Source organism: Aedes aegypti, chromosome 3, assembly GCF_002204515.2.
Source record: "Aedes aegypti strain LVP_AGWG chromosome 3, AaegL5.0 Primary Assembly, whole genome shotgun sequence".
NCBI classification, from domain to species: domain Eukaryota; kingdom Metazoa; phylum Arthropoda; class Insecta; order Diptera; family Culicidae; genus Aedes; species Aedes aegypti.
In genome coordinates, this window is record NC_035109.1 from 220,091,685 (window position 1) to 220,109,868 (window position 18,184).

Consider the following 18,184-nt stretch of genomic DNA (forward strand, 5'->3'; position numbering starts at 1 on the left):
TAAAAAATCAACTTCATTTGTATAGTTTTGAATCATGATTCTTCATTGGCATGCAACTCTTCGTTAAGATATTTTCATTAAGGATTTCTTTTGAATAGTTAAAATAAAACGTTCCAATAACAATAATCAGTGAAGCACAACTCTAACTGCCATAATCAAAATACAGATAAAAAAGGAATGAAATAATTTTTGACGTATTCAAATTATGACAATAGCTTGATGGGCGAAGATGAAGGGCAACAAAAGTGTTTAGTTTATATTTTCAAGAGAGATTCTCAGCCTTGGGCTCCTTCATTCCCGAAACAAAAGTACGTTGCCTTCTGCTTGCTATAGTACACGCGATTCAGTTGTGACAACGTAGGCAATTCCAGTTTTAACAATCAGTTCTCGTTTATTCTTCAAAGATGTAACAAAGTTCCTTATAGAAATTTCGTCGAATTTCATATGGATTTTTTCGTTGGAGTTTTCAACAGAATTTTCTTTGGAGTTTCCTTTGGAATTTTAATCGGAATTTCCTTCGAAATTCCCTTTAAAAATTTTTATTGGACTTTTCTACGAAATTTCCTTTGAAATTTTCATCAAAATTGGAAATTTATCCTGAATTTGCTTCGGAATATCCTGTGGAATTTTCTTCGGTATCTTTAGAAGTGCCCTTTTGAATTTTCTGTGGTATTTCCTTCGAAATTTCCTATGAAGTGTCCTTTGGAATTTCATTCTGAACTTTTCATTGGAATTTTCTTCGGAGTTTCCTTTGAAATTTGCTTTGGAATTTTCTTTGGAGTTTCCTTCCGAATTTCTTCTAGAGTTTGTATTGGAATTTCCTGTGTAATTATCTTTGGAGCTTCCTTCAGAATTGTATTCGAAATATTATTTGGAATTTCTTTCGAATCATTGGAATTTACTTTGGAATTTCCTTCGAAATTTTCTTTGGAGCTTTCTTCGGAATTTCATTTGGGATTTCTTTTGGACTTTTGAAATTTAGTGCGAAATATTCTTAGAAATTTCCTTTACAATTTTCTTTTGGATTTCTACAGAGTTTTCTTGTGAATTTCCTTACAAAATTGCTTTGGATATTCCATAGAAAATTCCTTAGACACTTTCTACGGAATTTCCTTTTAACTTCCTTTTTTTTCATTGCAACTTGCTTCGGGATTTGCTTTGAAATTTTGTTTGGAATTTCCTTAGAAATTCCCTTTTGAATATGCTTTGGATATTTTTCAGAATTGTCGTCGGAATGTCCTTTGGAATGTGCTTCAGAATTTCTTTTAGAATTTTATTCAGTTAGTTTTTATTTATTTTTTTTTCGGGATTTCCCTTATATGTTGAAAGTTTCCATCGAAGTTTCCTTTGGAATTTCTTTTGGAGCGGTGATTTTTTCTTCGAAATTTCCTTAGAAATTCCTTTTTGTATTTAATCCGGAATTTGCTTTGAATTTTTTTATGGAACCTGCTTTTTGTTAGACGTCATAGGACTTCATACGGTTTTCATAACCCTCTGGATAAATGTTTTCGTGCGTTCAATAATGTGAGTGTTGTGTTCGACTTCAATATTTCAAAGTTTGTTTTTAAAAATAGAATAAGGAACTTAGAGTAAGATACAGTCTGGGGAATTTATTTTTAATTCAAGACGGTGATAAATAAATAAATAAATATCTTTCGGAATTTCTTCTGGAATTGCCTTCGGAATTTCCTTTGGAATTCGCTTCGGAAGTTCCTTTGAAATTTCTTATGAAATTTCCTTTGCAATTTCTTTTAGAGCTGGCTTCGGAATTATATTTGGAATTTTCTGTGCATTGCGGAATTTGCTCCGGAACATCCTTCAAAAATCCATTCGGATTTATTTTTATGGAATTTCCTTTTGAATTTGCTTTGGAATTTCTTTCGGGATTTGCTTTGGAATTTCGTTTGGAATTTCTTTTGGAGCTACCTTCGGGATTGGATTCGGAATTTTCTACGTTATTTTCGTCGAAATTTACTTTGCAATTTGCTTCGGAATTTCTTCCGGAGTTTCCTTCGGAATTCCTTTTGGAGCTTTTCATTTGGAATTTCTTTTGAAGGTTTGAAATTATTTCGGAATTTTCTTCGGAAGTACCTCTATAATTTTCGTTTTCTCTGGAATTTCCTTCGGTATTTCCTTCGAAATTTTCTCTGGAATTTCCTTCGGAATTTCCTTCTGAATTTCCTCTGGAATTTCCTTCGGAACTTCCTCTGGAATTTCATTCGGAATTTCCTTTGGAATTTCCTTCCGTATTTCCCCTAGAATTTTCTTCGAAATTATCTCTGAAATTTCCTTTGGATTTTCCTCTGGAATTTCTTCCGTGATTTTCTCCGGAATTCCCTTCCAAATTTTCTCTGGAATTTCCTTCAGAATTTTCTCTAGAATTTCCTCTGAAATTTCCTTCGGAATTTCCTCTAGAATTTTCTGCGAAATTTCCTCTGGAATTTCCTGAGAAACTTCGTCTGGAATTTCCTTCGGAATTTTCTCTGGAATTTCTTTCGGAAATTCCACTGGAATTTCCTTCAGAATTTCCACTGGAATTTCTTTTGTAATTCCCTCTGGAATTTCCTTTGGAATTTCCTTTAGAATTTCCTTCAGAATTTTCTCTGCAATTTCCTTCGGAATTTGCAAAACTAAATTGGAAAGGTCACTGAGGCTCAATGCTTGATCTCTGAGATGAGTGCATCTGAAATCACGAAGTAGAAAGCGGATTTTGTATGAGACGAGGACTCCGAACTGGTTCAGCTTAGTGAAGTGTTGCATTCCGAATGAAAATCACGCAAAATTTTTCAAAAGGACCTTTCTAACAATGAGAGGCTTTCTAGAAAATTCTTTTGTTGTTAACTAAGTTACCTTTACATTTTTCGTCGAACATTACGCAAATATTATGTAGTAGTCCACACCATAATCTTTCGGTCTGTAGATATTAAGGTTGAATTTTTTAATATGACACCATAATTAAGGAAAGTGGACGAGACTTTTGCGAGAAATCATGGATTCAAACTATACGAAAAATGATGCACCCTAATGGAAAATGAGAGAAACTCCCTAATGAAATATGTTAACAGTGTCCAAATTGAACTAGAGGCGCATGAATTCAGAGGAATTTAAAGGCTCTCAAAACAAAAATGAAGACAATGGCCTACGATTATAAAAGAGGTGTTAAAATACTATTGTGCTAAAAAAAGGATCAAATTCAAAATTTCTAGATTTTTTTTTTAATTTTCGGCAAACACCAATGGAAAATAAGTGAGCCACCCTAATAAAATATCACGAATGTAATGAAGGAAATGCCCTACGATGATGAAAGAGGTGATAAAATACTATTGTTTTTAATATCCCTTCAAATTATGATTTTTCGACAGAAAGGCCCACCGTAATGGAAAATAAGTGAACCACCCTAATAAAATACCACATATTAAATGTAGAAAATGGCTAACGATAATGTGAGAGATGTTCCAATACTACTGTCTTCAATATTCAATTAAAATTCTATTTTTTTTTATTTTTTAACAAAAAGGACCACCCTAATGGAAAGTAAATGAACCACCCTAATGAAATATCACATATAATATGCTTTCAGTTTTCACATATAATATGCTTTCAGATTTTTCATGGGTCAAAAAAGCCAAACTTTGACCCGCTGGAAGAATTTCAGGGAAAATTGGTAGAGGAATCTCTAGAAGAATATCTACAGAGACCCCTGTATGAGTCTCTGAAAGTATTGGAGAAGAAATCTCTGGAAAAAATCACTAAAATATTTCTTGAAGTTTTTCCTTGAGACATGTGAGACGTAATTCCTGAAGAGCCTGCTAAATAACCGCGTTTAAATCTTTGAAGTTGCGTTTTACCAACTAAGCTAACGAGCCACAGAGAGGCAGTAACCAGAGTCTATGAATGGAGAGTTGCGCAAAGAGAACTGGCAACAAGTTCCCCAATCACTAATCATTTAATTATTCTGGCCACCTATTTTACTGTGTGCGCTTTCCAGTGACTTTACTCAAATGCGCTCTCAATTCGAATGTTTTTTTCTACAAAGTCGCAAAGAACGAAATTGAAATTGATCTCTGGTTTTGTAATTATAAAGTAATAACAATGAAATGTTTCATAGAGAATTTCAACAACACATACGACACACAGCATGAACTCGAAATTTTGATCTTTTTCGGTTTCCGCGCGACGAGCAACTGAAAAAAACAATGAATTTCTCTTAGCCGTTTGCCCTCTGGGAATTGACCGAAAACAGTCGCATCTGTAGCGTAAATCTGGGTTGAATAACTAATAGTTTTCAAACTCTCCAATTTTGTATAGTTTATTATATTTCAGTTGCATTTCAACTATGAAACGGAGCTATATATTTCCATTGATGGAGAGAGATTACTTACATTACCGTTACATTACATGTAACAAGAAGGGGGTTCATTCACAAATTATAGGCCCTAAAGAGCAATTATTTTGTTACATCATCCTATTACACCGTAACTTAATCTGTAGCAATATTTTTTTTTTTATTTCGTCACGTTAACAATACTTCTCTCGCCCATAAACGTGTTTGTTTATTTTGCTCGATAGGTTGACGATTTGACGGTTCAATAGGTAGACTTGGTTTCAGTCTTCGCGCAACTCTCCATTCATCGACTCTGGCAGTAACACTCTAATATAAATGCTTATATTTAGCTATTTCTCCTAAATCTCTCCCTCCCTCACTAATAAACACCTTTCCCGTGGTGATTGTGGAGATGCAGAGGAATTCTCGGTCTCTAGCAGCAACAATCATTACGCACTAACATTCCATTCCCATCCAAACTGACTGTAAGGACTTGGCCGGCGCCGTTGTTGATCTATAATATGAGATCTTACCAGTTCCGATCAATCACGGAGTAGCAACCATTGACATGTACAGTCAGTCTATGCCATGCTATGCTAATATTCCTTCCACTAGGTTGCACTGGAAAACTGACATGTTTTTATTTGAACGTTGTTGAATTTAAAGGAAAAGACTGCTTTTGACAATTCTAAAATTGACGAATCCTGTGCCCAAAGCAATGAAAGGAGTATTTCTCTGAGTGCTGAAACATCTCTGACGTTTTCACTGACGATTTGTTATTCTGCTGAAAGTGCCCATAAACACTGCGGATTAATTGGAAGGAAAATTCGAATCAAAGAAGAACACCAATTTTGTGGTTTTCTAGATTTTCGGTTTATCGATTTTTATTATTTTTTTCTTGCCATTTTTCAAAATTTTATAAACTTTTTTTGTTTGTTTGAATTGTTTTAGATACTTGAATGTATTCATTTTTACTCAGTTTTCCATTAGCATTCATCTATTACTGTTTCTCCATCTTTCCATTCTGATACATATATATATATGTGTAACCATTCCTCGTTTCTTTCTAGTCAATTCAACCTTCTAATTGTGTGTGTAAGTGTGAATTACTTATACATTTTGTTTTGCTGTGTATATGCGTGTGTATGTGTGTGAATTATCCGCTAACATCATCTCATTCTGTTTTAATTCAGCAGCGAATTATAGATATTAAGATAGAAAATAAATAAAACATTTTTCCTCTGAACATAAACTAAAATGTTTGCTTTTAGATCTGCAAATTTAAATTCTTATCAATCATCCTAGCCCATTTTTTAACTATCAATTTAGCGCGTTTCTAGCAGTTTTTTTTTCTTTCTGTTACCTTCTTCTTCTCCTTGTCCATGCTTTCAATGTGTGGTGATTTTGCGTTGATTTTTTCAAATTCGATAATAGAAAGTTTGGCTCGTTAATGCGTAGGTAATAGTCGTCTATTCATATAATAAAAATGAACAAAGGCATTTGGATGATCCTTTTTATACCTGGATTTGCTTCGATCAAAATACGCGAAAAAGTTACCGCAAAATAATAATCATACTCAAATATATTTCACGTACTTGTGTTAATGTTAAGAATAATTATAATAAAGTGAATTACTAATATAATCGTTTGAAACTTGTTTCTGTTTATTATTTATATGTAGTTGTATCATGCAATAATTACTTATGTGTTTCAGCATTTCTTGTGTATTCTCTTATAATTGTATTAAGCTAATAGTCTTCTGAGTAGACATACTTGTTTACTTCCATCGAATATTTTCTGTGTTTCTTATGGTATCTGTTATGTAAGGATTGATTTAATTTTCCAGAAAATATCTGTTTCTGAGAACGGATGATTTTCATTCAAGGTAGCGACTCAACTTCCTACCAAATTAGAATTGCTATACGCAACTGGAAGTGGTCAGCCGTACAAACGCAAAGTGTCGTTTGAAAGTAGCAGTAGTAGCAGTTATGTTTATATTTTCTCGCCGAATCCCATTTGCCGTGTCAGCAGCAATCATTTTGCTTGTTGTAATTACTATCGCCATGCCGGTTGCATTTCCTGCCTCGTTTTGCTGCTTATAAGTTGAGTTTCAAGATTTGTCAACATGTTTAACGGGCAGATCAAATAAGTCTGTAAATTTGTATGCTTTGTAGAATAGTTTATAGGTTTTATTTTCTTTTTCGCATCTACCTTTGCAGTTCCGTACTGAATCACGTACGTCATAACGTGGACACTGTTTTAATCTGCTGACATTCTCCGTAAGAAATAATCAGAAATTAATTCAGCAACATTTTTCCCTGCTTCAATGCATTGCCGTTGAAAACAGCTACTGTGGGTTATAAAACAAGAATAATGTCATAAATTAAGTAGGTTCAAGGTTTTATTTTGCGTTTATAGTGAAACTCAGTCAAACCGATCCATTTCACTGATACCAGGGGGCGTGTTAAGCATTGTAGCAGTATTACTTAGTACCAGTTCGCCACTCCATTTGTGATCGTTCTGCTGATTACAATCGGTATTCAGATGCTGAGTTAAATGGTATAATGCGATTATTGTGAATTTCAGTGTTAACAGAGCTAACGTCGCAGTTCGTTTCTTCGTGTGTTACTGCGTGGCTAATCAATTTCCGATGATTTCCATTAACTATTTCATTTAATAAATAGGTATTTATTTATTTACCAATAATACATATTTTTCGTGTAGTTTCATTGAATTTCTGAATCGTCTACGCACCTTGTTTGTCTATTATGTATTTTTTCGCCTGCTGTTACAACTGTGAAATGAATACTTTTTCTCTCATTCAGTAAGTTGAACTCAGTTCTATTAGTTTCAGCCAAAATGTATTTAATATCTCACATCTTTTCCCCTATTAGCTTTTCTCTAAGTAACCAATTCTCATCTACACTCCATTGAAGATCCTTTTTGATTTGACGTTTACTTCTTCTTGGAATCATCCTTGTTAACATCTCCGTCGAGCACTGGTTTCTCATTTCCACCGCCAGGTTTTCCGCCAAGGCTTTGCTCGTTCATCGCGTTAACGTGACCGCCACCTAGGATATAAATAAATACAATATCTAAGTTAGACTTTGGATGCATACATGGAGCGTACTATATAGATAAAGAGCAAAAGTAATTCGCTAGGCCATACACGCAGATAAAACAGACCTTTTTGTTTCAAAAATAAATAATTATTATTGATTTTTTTTCAGCCTTTACACTACCATTTATAATAATACTGTTTTTTTTGTTTTAAAATTTAGGTTTATTTGTTGGTTTAAATATATACACCGGTTGATCTTAAAATTCTAGGTCAAAATGAAAATTTAGTGCATTAACATCTATTCTACCGTTACACTCGTTAACGTAGGTGATATACTTAACTAAAAATTTCAGTATTCGGATTCGTTTTACTCTATTTACTCCTGGCAAAGCAGGTTTCACCAGGTCGTCGAAAGATAGTCGCCTCCAACCTTTCATTACGACCGTCAGCCTCTGCTGCAGGACCGTCCAAGCCGGGCCGAAGCGTTTCTAGTTGCTGTCCGTCGCAATGTGTACAGAACTCACTGTCTGCTCTCTGCATCACGAAGAGAAGTTTTCGGTGCTCCCACTTTCCATTCACTAGCATGTAATGTTTCGTACGCTCTGCCGAAGAGAGCTGCTTGCATTGACTATTTCGCCACGCACGTGGCCAGTCGGTAGCTGGGTTGCTTATTTCCACCTTGGGTGGATCGGTCTGCTGCACGAAGTGCCGGTGGATGAGATCGGCGGAGGGGTTTTCTTGGATTAAAGGTGGAATGTGGGAATAGTCGGCGGCCTGAGCTTAAAGTATCATTGTACCTGCCACACGATATACGAATGCAAAAATGGTAACTTTGGCAAAGAAAGCTCTCAGTTAATAACTGTGGAAGTGCTCATAACAGGGCTGGTAGCAGTTGGACAGCAAAATAATAGTGACTTTAGTGACCAAAATGATCAAAATAGTGACCAAAAAGTGACCTAGAAGTGACTTCAAAATTACAAGTATTAGACATTAAAATGACTAGAAATGAAAATACGTTATATGTGTAGCCAATCTACATATTGGGTGAATTTAGAATGTAAAGAACTGCAGTAATTTCAAATCTTAAGCAATAAGCTATCCGGAATGAGACAAAAAGATGGCTCATTGAAGATTTCACATACCATTTTTTACGAGACGATCATTAACTTAATATAGGTTACTATTTTATATTTCTGATTTCAGTCGAAAAAAAATCAAATACATGAACTATGGTACTCGTGATAGAATGTTTAGAATAATTCCTGTTCATGATGAACTAACAGGTAAAATTCATTGAAGATTTTGAAGAATTACTAGAAGCATATCTCAACAAATCTGTGGAATAAATCGGTGGAAAAATGTTGGTTGAAGACAAAACTGTGGTGAAAATCGTGAATTTATTTCAAAGTATTCTAAAAAAAATCCTTACAGAATTACAAGTTCAAAAACGAACGAAATATTAACACTCAAGCTAAATTTTCGACAGAATTTCTGTAGAGTTAAACCATTTCTTCCAAATAAACAACGGTAACTCTAGAACACAACTGATTATTGGCGAACTCGAGACAAACCAAATTCGATGAATGTCTTGCATAAAGATTTAGAAAATAATTCCATGCATACTTAAAATGTTTATATTTCAATTGATCGTTTCAATAACTAAATTAGGTTTTGAAAACAATCATATCACTCAGTGGCGAGTCATAACCACACGTTTTATCTGATCTACAACTCTTAAAATGACTAATTTTAAATACCATCAGTGCACCAGTATCCGCTCATGCCCCTATTTCCGCTCACTATTGTAAAAATTGATTTTTCGTGTCAAAAATCAACATTTTTCGCACGGATAAATTCTAGCAATATAAACAACTTTCAAATGAAGTCGTCTGACATTATTTTCATTTGATAAAATAATTCTCTATATTGGAAACATAAGACCTCGTGAGCGGTTATTGGGCCACTAGGAATTTGTGTGTGTTTGTCTGTTGATGTTTTGAAGAAATGTCGATTTTAGTATACTGCCTTCTTTATTACAGTAGTAGATATGGTTTGACCACAGAAAATATCAGGATAAATAACAAAATGTTGAAATTATGCATTTTTTAGTAAGTTCGTCACGAAACCTGTTTACCGTGAGCGGAAATAGGAACACTTAGTTGCAGTAACAAATGCAATTAAATATTTTTTCATAAAAGTTTTTCAATTTCTTTTTATTTTGCCGCTGATTACCAATACTTGGAGCTACACTGTGACATAAAAATAGTATTGATCGACACAATAGTTATTTTATAATAAACATTTGAACACATAACTTCCCTTAAATGAGCGGAATCGGGTGCACTGATGGTACTTATATCATAAAGCAATATCGCATATATTTTGCTCATATGAGTTACTCCATAAACAGGTGGATTTGATGTTAGGGAATAGTCACTGTTTCGTCCAGGATGAAACGAGCCCTACGTTGTGTTTATCCGATAGGATTCCAGACGACGAAGTAAAAGCAACTTGCTTTCGAATTAAACGATTTTTTATTACTCACCACCGAGAGGCAGTGCTCCTGCTCGGTGGGGAACGAAATTTACACACAACTTTTTACATGCTACGGAGTCGCCTTTTATAAGCGACAGTCAATGTACGGATGGGAAACTAGAGAAATGAAATTCATACAGGATGGAAGCTACGGTGCGCTTTACTGCTAGCTGCAGCCAGCCCGACGCAAGATTAGGCTGCTGGCTGTCGATCGCTCTATTGACGGGAACGAACAATGGGCAGCGTGGTTGGCTTGTTTCAATGGGCTGCTTCTCCACACGCTTTTGGGTAGATCGAAGTAGCCTACGATAACGACGACGGCGGAGCGAGATTGAACAGTCACTGATATCATCTCTAATTAATTATTATCGTCTCATAATGTTCAAGCATTCATTAGAGTAACGTGTTTTTTGTATAGAAAGAGTTGACCCTAGTCATGTATAAAACTGCCAAAAGGTAATCAATGAAAACATGTATAGTTTATATGTTGGAATATCTAATGTAATATCTGCAATGGCTCCTAGCAAAACTAGTACTTGCTATTGAAATCCTGGACGAGTTTATGACAAACATTTTTGAATTTTTGTTGTTATTTGTAATCGACTTTAGCTTATTATAGTACACTATAGTATATAGGCATATAGTGGAGTTTTGATGATATTCTTTCAGGAGGCAGGTTTAGGATTCCTTCTATAGCCGTAGATTGCTGCAGAAAGTGCACTGGTAATTTATTCAGCACGTCTGTTAGATATTAGTCCTGCGTTGTGTCAAAATTTATCCAAATATTTCGGACAAAAATTTCTTCCCGAAGTCGCTTCCTAAGTTTTGCCAATATCTTCTCCAAACCTTTTCCCAGGAAATTTTTACATTTTTCGTTGGAAATGTCTAAGGAATATTCACCTGAATTTTTCCAGAAAGTTAGTCGGGAGTCTCTATTTTACTTGAGTCAAGAATCTTAACACTTTGATTTCAAAATCATACTTTAGTTGCCCTGATAATGATAAATATCCATTTCTTTTTGATTATGTTTGAAGAGCTATCCCTGTCTAAGATTTCATTATCACCTGATCACGAAAAAAGTGACTTTAGTGACCATTTTCCTGAAAATAGTGACTTTAGTGACTTTTTGTCGAAAATAGTGACTTTTTAGTGACCAGGTCGAAAAAAGTGACCAAGTCACTAAAAAGTGACTTACTACCAGCCCTGTCATAAGAACACTAATCTGAGAAGCAGGCTCTGTCCAAGTGAGGACGTTAATGCCAAGAAGAAAAAGAAGAAGTGGGAATAGTTTGATAGGACAATTTTGAGGACATGGGAAGAAGGAATTTATAGTGGGGAAGAGAATCGATCTCCTTGAGATGTCGTTTGATTGCCAATGATTTCGCTTTAAAAGCTGGCAAATGGAGATTCAAACCTCCATGCCGAACGTGTTGAGCATTATCACCTTCTGGTGCAGTGTCAACATGCGCAGCGAGTGTAGCCACAGCTGTTGCGCAAACTTCCACACTAGCGCATTCCAGTTTAGTGTGGTCATTAATCTTATCGAATTTGCAAAAGTAATACCCAATATTTTGACCACATTTGCTGTTTGCAGACATTGGGTGTCAATTTGATTACCTTCGCAGAACCCGACATCGATCGCCTCTGTTTTGCGCAGATTCCACCGCGCGCCGGCGACAGCCTCGAACCGAACGAATATCCCATTCATAGGCTCAATCTGCCCAGCTGACGTCACGATGACGCTGATATCGTCGGCATACGCAACCAACAAATCGTTGCCACATGCTTGTTCGATTCTACACACCAGGGGGTGGAGGTAGAGAACGAAGAGATGCATGGACAATGGGTCACCCTGCCGGACCGAACGCTGGATCTCGAACGGACGTGAGAGACGCCCGTTGATGAGCAGCCGAGAGGTTGGTCGGCTTATAATGCGCGCGAGAAGCATTTCTGCCCGTCGCTCAGCACGTGGTGGGCTCGCATGAAGCACTCTAGTCTAGAATTTAGAATGCGTGAGAGAAGCTTGTAGTCGCTGTTCAGCAGCGAGATGGGTCGATACGATCGTTGTCGTCACTCTTCTTCTTTACCAGCACGATGATGCCCTCCACAAAAGCAGGGAGAAGGATGCCTGCTAGTGCTTCGTTATTAAGCAGGAGATTGAGTTCGCGATGGATCACGTCGAAGAGACGTAAATAAAATTCCCGTGGAACGCCAACATTTCGCCCTTTAATCGATTGATGTTGGGTAACATTTCGAGGTGCTGATAGTACCCGTCGTACGCTAGCCGTAGCTCCGCGTATAGACGCTGATGTGCGCCGTGAAATTCGTCAAAGACGATACGCGATTTACGCTTGAAAAAAGTTTTGATTTTTGGCTTAGCGTACAAAATTCACCACTCGATCCACGAGCCGTAGTTTCTGCGCTGCCGAGTCCAATATTGCCACTGTGTTTGGAACTCCGCAACGTTCTCGTCAGTGAGAAGATGCGGTCGAAGGGACCAGAAGCCAAGGCCGGGCTCATGTCCTAGCTGGGGGAGGCACAGACGGAGTGTCAGCGCTTTGTGGTCCGTGAACGAGCAGACATGCTCCCGCAACCCGCTGCTCACATAAATGCGGTCGAGGCGCGATTGTTCGTTTCGGCAAACGTACGTAAAGCCAGCATCCCGCGGGCGCAACTTTTCCCACGCATCGTGGAGTTGCAGCTGCTGAACGGCAGTTTTGTGTGCAGGGCTTGTGTTTGGGCTAGACGAATCGCATGAGCGAAGCACGCAATTGAAGTCGCCAGCGAGGATGACGTGCTGAATGGCATGACGGAGATAGTAGGCGAGAGTGCCGTTAAAAAATCTTCCCGTGCTGCGCGCTGTGCAGAGCCGGAGGGAGCGTAGAGGTTACAAATCGTGGTATCATGCACTCGCAGATCGATTAGGCGGCTATTCAGGCTTTTCTCAATGTGAGATACCTGTTTGTACTCTTTCAGAGCAACAGCTGTTCCTCTTCTCATGTGGTCTACATTCGTGTATACGACGAAGCCAGACAAGGAGAGCTGGTCGTTTTCCACTTCTTACAGACACACAATATCGAGGCTTTGACTGTTGACGAAGGTGCGCAGCGCCGCTAGTTTCGTGGGGTTGGTGATGGTGCCGATGTTGATGGATGCGATATTGTAGGATGTGAGAGCCATTACGGTTGTGAATCCTCATCCTGCTCGTCGTCATCGTCTTCTCGGCGGGGCTCATTGCCAGGTTGTCGGCCTCTGCTTCGCCTGCTGCTCGTGGATGCCGATGATTCGTCGGTTTCGTTGCCGTTGCCATTCTTGCTGTGCGATTGCAACGCTTGGTTGGGTTTTTTTGAACAAGTCCACCACAGTAACATTGGGTTGGCTAGCTTCGGTGGCTTGTTGAGTCGATCGGTGAGACGACGACGAACCTTGCGCGCGTTGCTGTTGCGTGCTGGGTGACACCGTGAGGTCAATCTTATCGGATTGACTGATTGCTTTCGTCACCGGGGTAGACTGTTCGGTCCGACTTGGAGGCTCTTTGTGTTTGCATGAGAGCACCTGCCCCTTGTACACCACGTACGCCTGCAGCCCATCGATGGTGACCCACGAGTCGATGTTTCGGTTGAGTAGCATACTGGCCGACCATATGCCGAGCTCGTAGCTCTCTCCCCACGTTAGCTCGTGAATCGAGATCACTTCACCGAACGCACGCAAGAACCCCACGATCTTCTCCTTCGTCACGTTTTCGGGGAGGTCATAAACCTTCACTTCGACACTTCCATCCTCGATGGTTATTCGAAGCTTGTGCTTCTTCCCTTTTTTTCCACTTCGTGACGTCCATCGTGTTCTTTAACAATTTTCTGTGCTAGCGTCAGGTCGCCGACCTTGACGAACACAATGCTCACCTGTACTACACTGTATTCTCAGCACATCTTCCTTCTTCATGCCGAGCACTGTACGGCAAGAGCCGTGCACCTTTTCGAACGACGGCTTCACGGGGAAGTTCGAATAGTCGATCCGAAAGGTGTTTTCTCGCCTCATCGCGTAATCACCAAACACGCGACGCGGCACAACGGAATATCGATAGAACAATCTGAAAAAAATATGCCTGACTAATGAGAAGCGCAATCGCAAACACGTCTTTGCGTCTCATAAGCTGAGCGATAACTTTTTTTGCTGTCCTGGCCACGTCCTTGCGAAAGCTGGGGAATGGGAAAGGATGATTGATTGAACACCTACTTAAGAAAGATGCAGAGAACTCTACGACCTCTCATAGATGTTACGGGATGTTGTGGAATATTGATAGAAAGGGTAGTGCCATAGGATACGTTCGGTAGACGTTCTGGCCGACAAATGGTTAGTATTTACGCATTGTGATTATGCGCTGCTGATCAGAACAAACTCACCAAATTCCATTTTCGAAAATACTCCGCAGTCTATCGCTCCTATAATAATGAACAATAGCTTGAGCCGTAACTTAGCACTGCCCATCAAAATGCATGCACTGCAATTCTTAATCCATCCCGAACCGAGCATCCACGAATCACATTCAATTTTTGAATCAACACGCACGGGGGATAACAAACGAGGCACGCGAAACGAATTCAATTGATGGTTCCATCACAGAGCACTCTCGAGCAAAACGCAAACAAAACTTCACAAAACATGTTCGGTTTTAAGGTGAAGATAAATCAAAGCCAAGCCTCAAATTTTCAAGAGCTCGGATCTGGAAAACCAAACATCCGTTTGAGCTAAACACTTAATCGATTGGTCACTAGCTGGTGGTGACCAATCGATTAGGTTTTTAGCTCAAATAGATGTTTGGTTCTTCAGATCCGTGCTCTTGAAAATTTGAGCTTTGGCTTCGATTCATCTTCACCTTAATCTCCGATAAAAAATCTATCTATCACTTTGAAAAACATGTTCCCACAGAACATTTGCACGTGGCGTAGCACCATGCGCCCAAACTAATTTTCACCAGCCAAAACATATATTAAATTGTGTTGTTCCAAAAATTTTAGTTGTTGTTTTTACACCAAACTGATGGGTGAGTTGCGCAGATTCAATAAAATATGTTTTTGATTGTTGACATAATCTGTTTCGCTTTCAAAAAAAAGTTTTTTGGTTTCAAAAAACCCTAATATTTACACACATACATATTTATTATATGAGAATGTGTATGTTTTTTTTTTCGCTATTATGTACGCACGGCTTGTCAGACGCCATTTCCATGATTTCAAACAAAACAAAATGGATTCAACAGAAGTAGAAGTTTTGGTAATGGCAGTTGAGTAAGTTAGTGACGGTGATTTTTTGCTGAGTTTTGACTCTCTGAAGAAATTATCAAACGTCTTCTGGGTAAGAAATTGTCTTGTTTCCATGTAACTATCTGATATACGAACTTATACGCATTGTTCGATTGTTTTTCTCTAGAAAATCAATACTATCTTGAAATTCTGAAAACCCTGGAACGGAAGGAAATTGAAGAATTGATACCGCCGCCATTTCTGGCTGACCGGACAAATTGCATGCATAGATTGAATGTTTGGAGAATTTCACCAGGTATAAATAAACGGATGAAGTGTTTTATCAAAATAAAAAATAATTGTATTTTTCTATGTATCATAGGGATTTCCACCGTTATTCATAGATTGTTATTCGACCGCATCACCGGTGGTAAGAGGAAGTAATTCCGAAGCCATCACTCTTGAACGGTGCACTGCAAATTACTTGCTGACTGCGTCTACAAAATACAAAAATGGCAAGAGTAATTTTATCAATCAGAGTTCATAGGAAAGCAATCTGATGATTATTTGTAAATCAGATGTAAATAAAATCTAAATGGAGAGAAAATAGTCTTTTTTATTTATGATCATTTCAAATGAAATAGAAAATAATGAATAAATCCTACATAAATAAAAAATTAAATATTGAATAAAAAATGTGCTTCTTTGTTGTAGAAAATACTTTTTTTGATTCAAAAAATATAAATTTTAAAAGCAACACCGTTATTTTTTTGTTTTCAGCATAAGGTATTGTATTAACAAATATATTTATTATGCACTAATTAATATTATATATAAATATAAAACTAAATTTTGTTTGTGTTAACGACTGATTCTAAAAAAAATAGAACAAGGGTTTGTTGTTGAATTCAAAAAATATATTATTATCCGAGAAATGATAATCTTTTCTGTTCATTTCAATATTGCGGCGCTCATTTTAAGGTGAAACATCTCGGAATCCAAAGATGGCCGGCACAACTCAAGTAACAATGAAAGCTGAACAGCAAGAGTATTTGCTGAATATTGGCTGATCAATGGTGTACAAGGCTGAACACCGTGACAGCTGAACAATAATTTGAAGAAAAGCTTATTAAACACTCTTATTCAGCAGTATACTCAAAGCTGAATATTGAGTTGAACAAACTATTTTGTAGAAAGTGACAGTTGTCGGAGTAGCAGAAAAACTAAATTTTGTCGTGTTTCCAACATTACTTTCAACTAGTACGGAGGGTGTTGAAACCAATCCATTCAATCAAAATTTGAAAGAGAACATGTTTGAAGGATGGTAAAGTATATTTGATGGGATAAGCACACCAATTTCAACTTTGAATATAAGAAATCGGCACGATGAGTTGGCTATGAAATCAAACTTATGAAATACTAACATGTACCTTTGGCTATCGATTCAAAAAAAGTTCCACCGAGTTCCACCCTAAATCACTCACAGACATGTTTCTCAGAGTGTCCTCTAAGAGGTCTGAAAGATACAGCTGCAACTCCCTGCAACTCTTCGAGATTGTCAACTATTTTTCGGTATACTCCTGGTATACCAGCATAAGTATGAAAATAAGTTGTTTGTGATAAAAAAATCCTAAAATCTCGCAACGCTATATGGTCAAAGCTGAACCAGAAACTACACCAGAGCAAGTTAATGTTCAAAATAATATATTTTAAATGAATTTTCCAAGATTTTATTCAAATTTTGTGCTAAAAACTGGAAAAATTTAAAAATAGGCGCATTTTTTGCATATAGGCGTGTAAGTCACTTTTGCATCTACTAGTGTGAAGAGACATATTTGCAAATAACTTCTTACATAATTTATTTATTTATTTATTTAATCACCGTCTTCGACTCATGTCGTACAGACTGCTTAACTTAATATTAAACGTTGAAACTAACAGCGAATGCAAAACACGATCGTACAACAACATCTAAGCAGTAAAAGCGATCACATTACAGATCTTATGTGTAATACAGATTTTAATCATTCAGTCTTTTGACCAACAAACATCATATTACATCGTACTTTACATAATAACATATCTTCACATCTTAAAACTCCAATAATAACATCAAACAAACAGAACTACGTGATTTATCATTTTACAAACATAATACGTATTATCATATCAGTAAGAGACATATATAATTTATCATAAACTAGAAGTCGACTACTCTACATTTATCTAGAAGGCTTCCACGTGCTATCCATTCGATTTTCGAATTCACGAAATTTAATGCCCTTAGGCCAAGAAGAAGCGCTCAATGCTATTAGTTTTAGATCCATTTTCAATAAAACCTTGAAAGATACATAGTCTAGAGTGTTCGTGTTTTTGTGTTTCGGTACAAGTTTCACTACATCTTTGCAGCACGAAATAGGAGCATTCAAAGAGCTTGATACCAATATACTTATGTCATCCTCAGTAGCACTTCTATCAATATTAGTTAGGTATAAAGAGAACGTTTCGTCACTGTTAACAACATCAACGGGATAATGTGACGGCTCGGTCGGCAATCTTCCACTAGCGATCATTCCATCAGATTGTTCCGAGGCTTTAGGCGACGACGCAGGCGTAGAGTGGCGGAACGGAGCAGCAATTTCTGTTGTTGGTAGAACATTGGCGAGTTTGTAAGCGATCTCTGTCACAACACATTTCAATTCTTTAATTTCATCTTCGATTGATCGGGATGATTCAGTGTTCGTAGTCGCATCAATACTCGTTTTCTCTCTCAGTCTGCAGAACAACACCATGCAAGGATCACAGATCCAAATAATGTTTGTTGATAAGGCACACACATCCGTTTCGGTGATACCAACACAAGCGGCATGGAACGATTTGGCGCAATGCCCCTCACACACTGGGAATAATTCGTTGTTGACATTGATAGGGAGAGAGCATTTCTCACAGATCTTTGCCATTGCGATCAGATGGAAAATGGTTGAAGCAATAGTTTTAACACACAATTTGTTCACATCAATT

At 37.5% G+C, this 18,184-nt stretch overlaps 1 protein-coding gene across 13 annotated transcripts in view; it reads right to left on the minus strand.

Annotated features, from left to right (window-relative positions):
* Positions 1-5,362: 5,362 nt before the first annotated feature.
* The window catches only part of LOC5579840 (mediator of RNA polymerase II transcription subunit 12), a 61,500-nt gene continuing 48,678 nt past the window's right edge, over positions 5,363-18,184 (minus strand). For 9 of the 13 annotated variants that reach the window (XM_021855632.1, XM_021855628.1, XM_021855627.1 and 6 more), the window contains exon 8: positions 6,013-7,395. In XM_021855632.1, coding sequence (XP_021711324.1) covers positions 7,280-7,395 — 116 coding nt within the window. In that variant the 3' untranslated portion in view covers positions 6,013-7,279. Of the gene's footprint in view, positions 7,396-18,184 lie in introns of all 13 variants that reach the window. The other 4 variants (XM_021855638.1, XM_021855637.1, XM_021855635.1 and 1 more) reach the window with 3 other exon arrangements.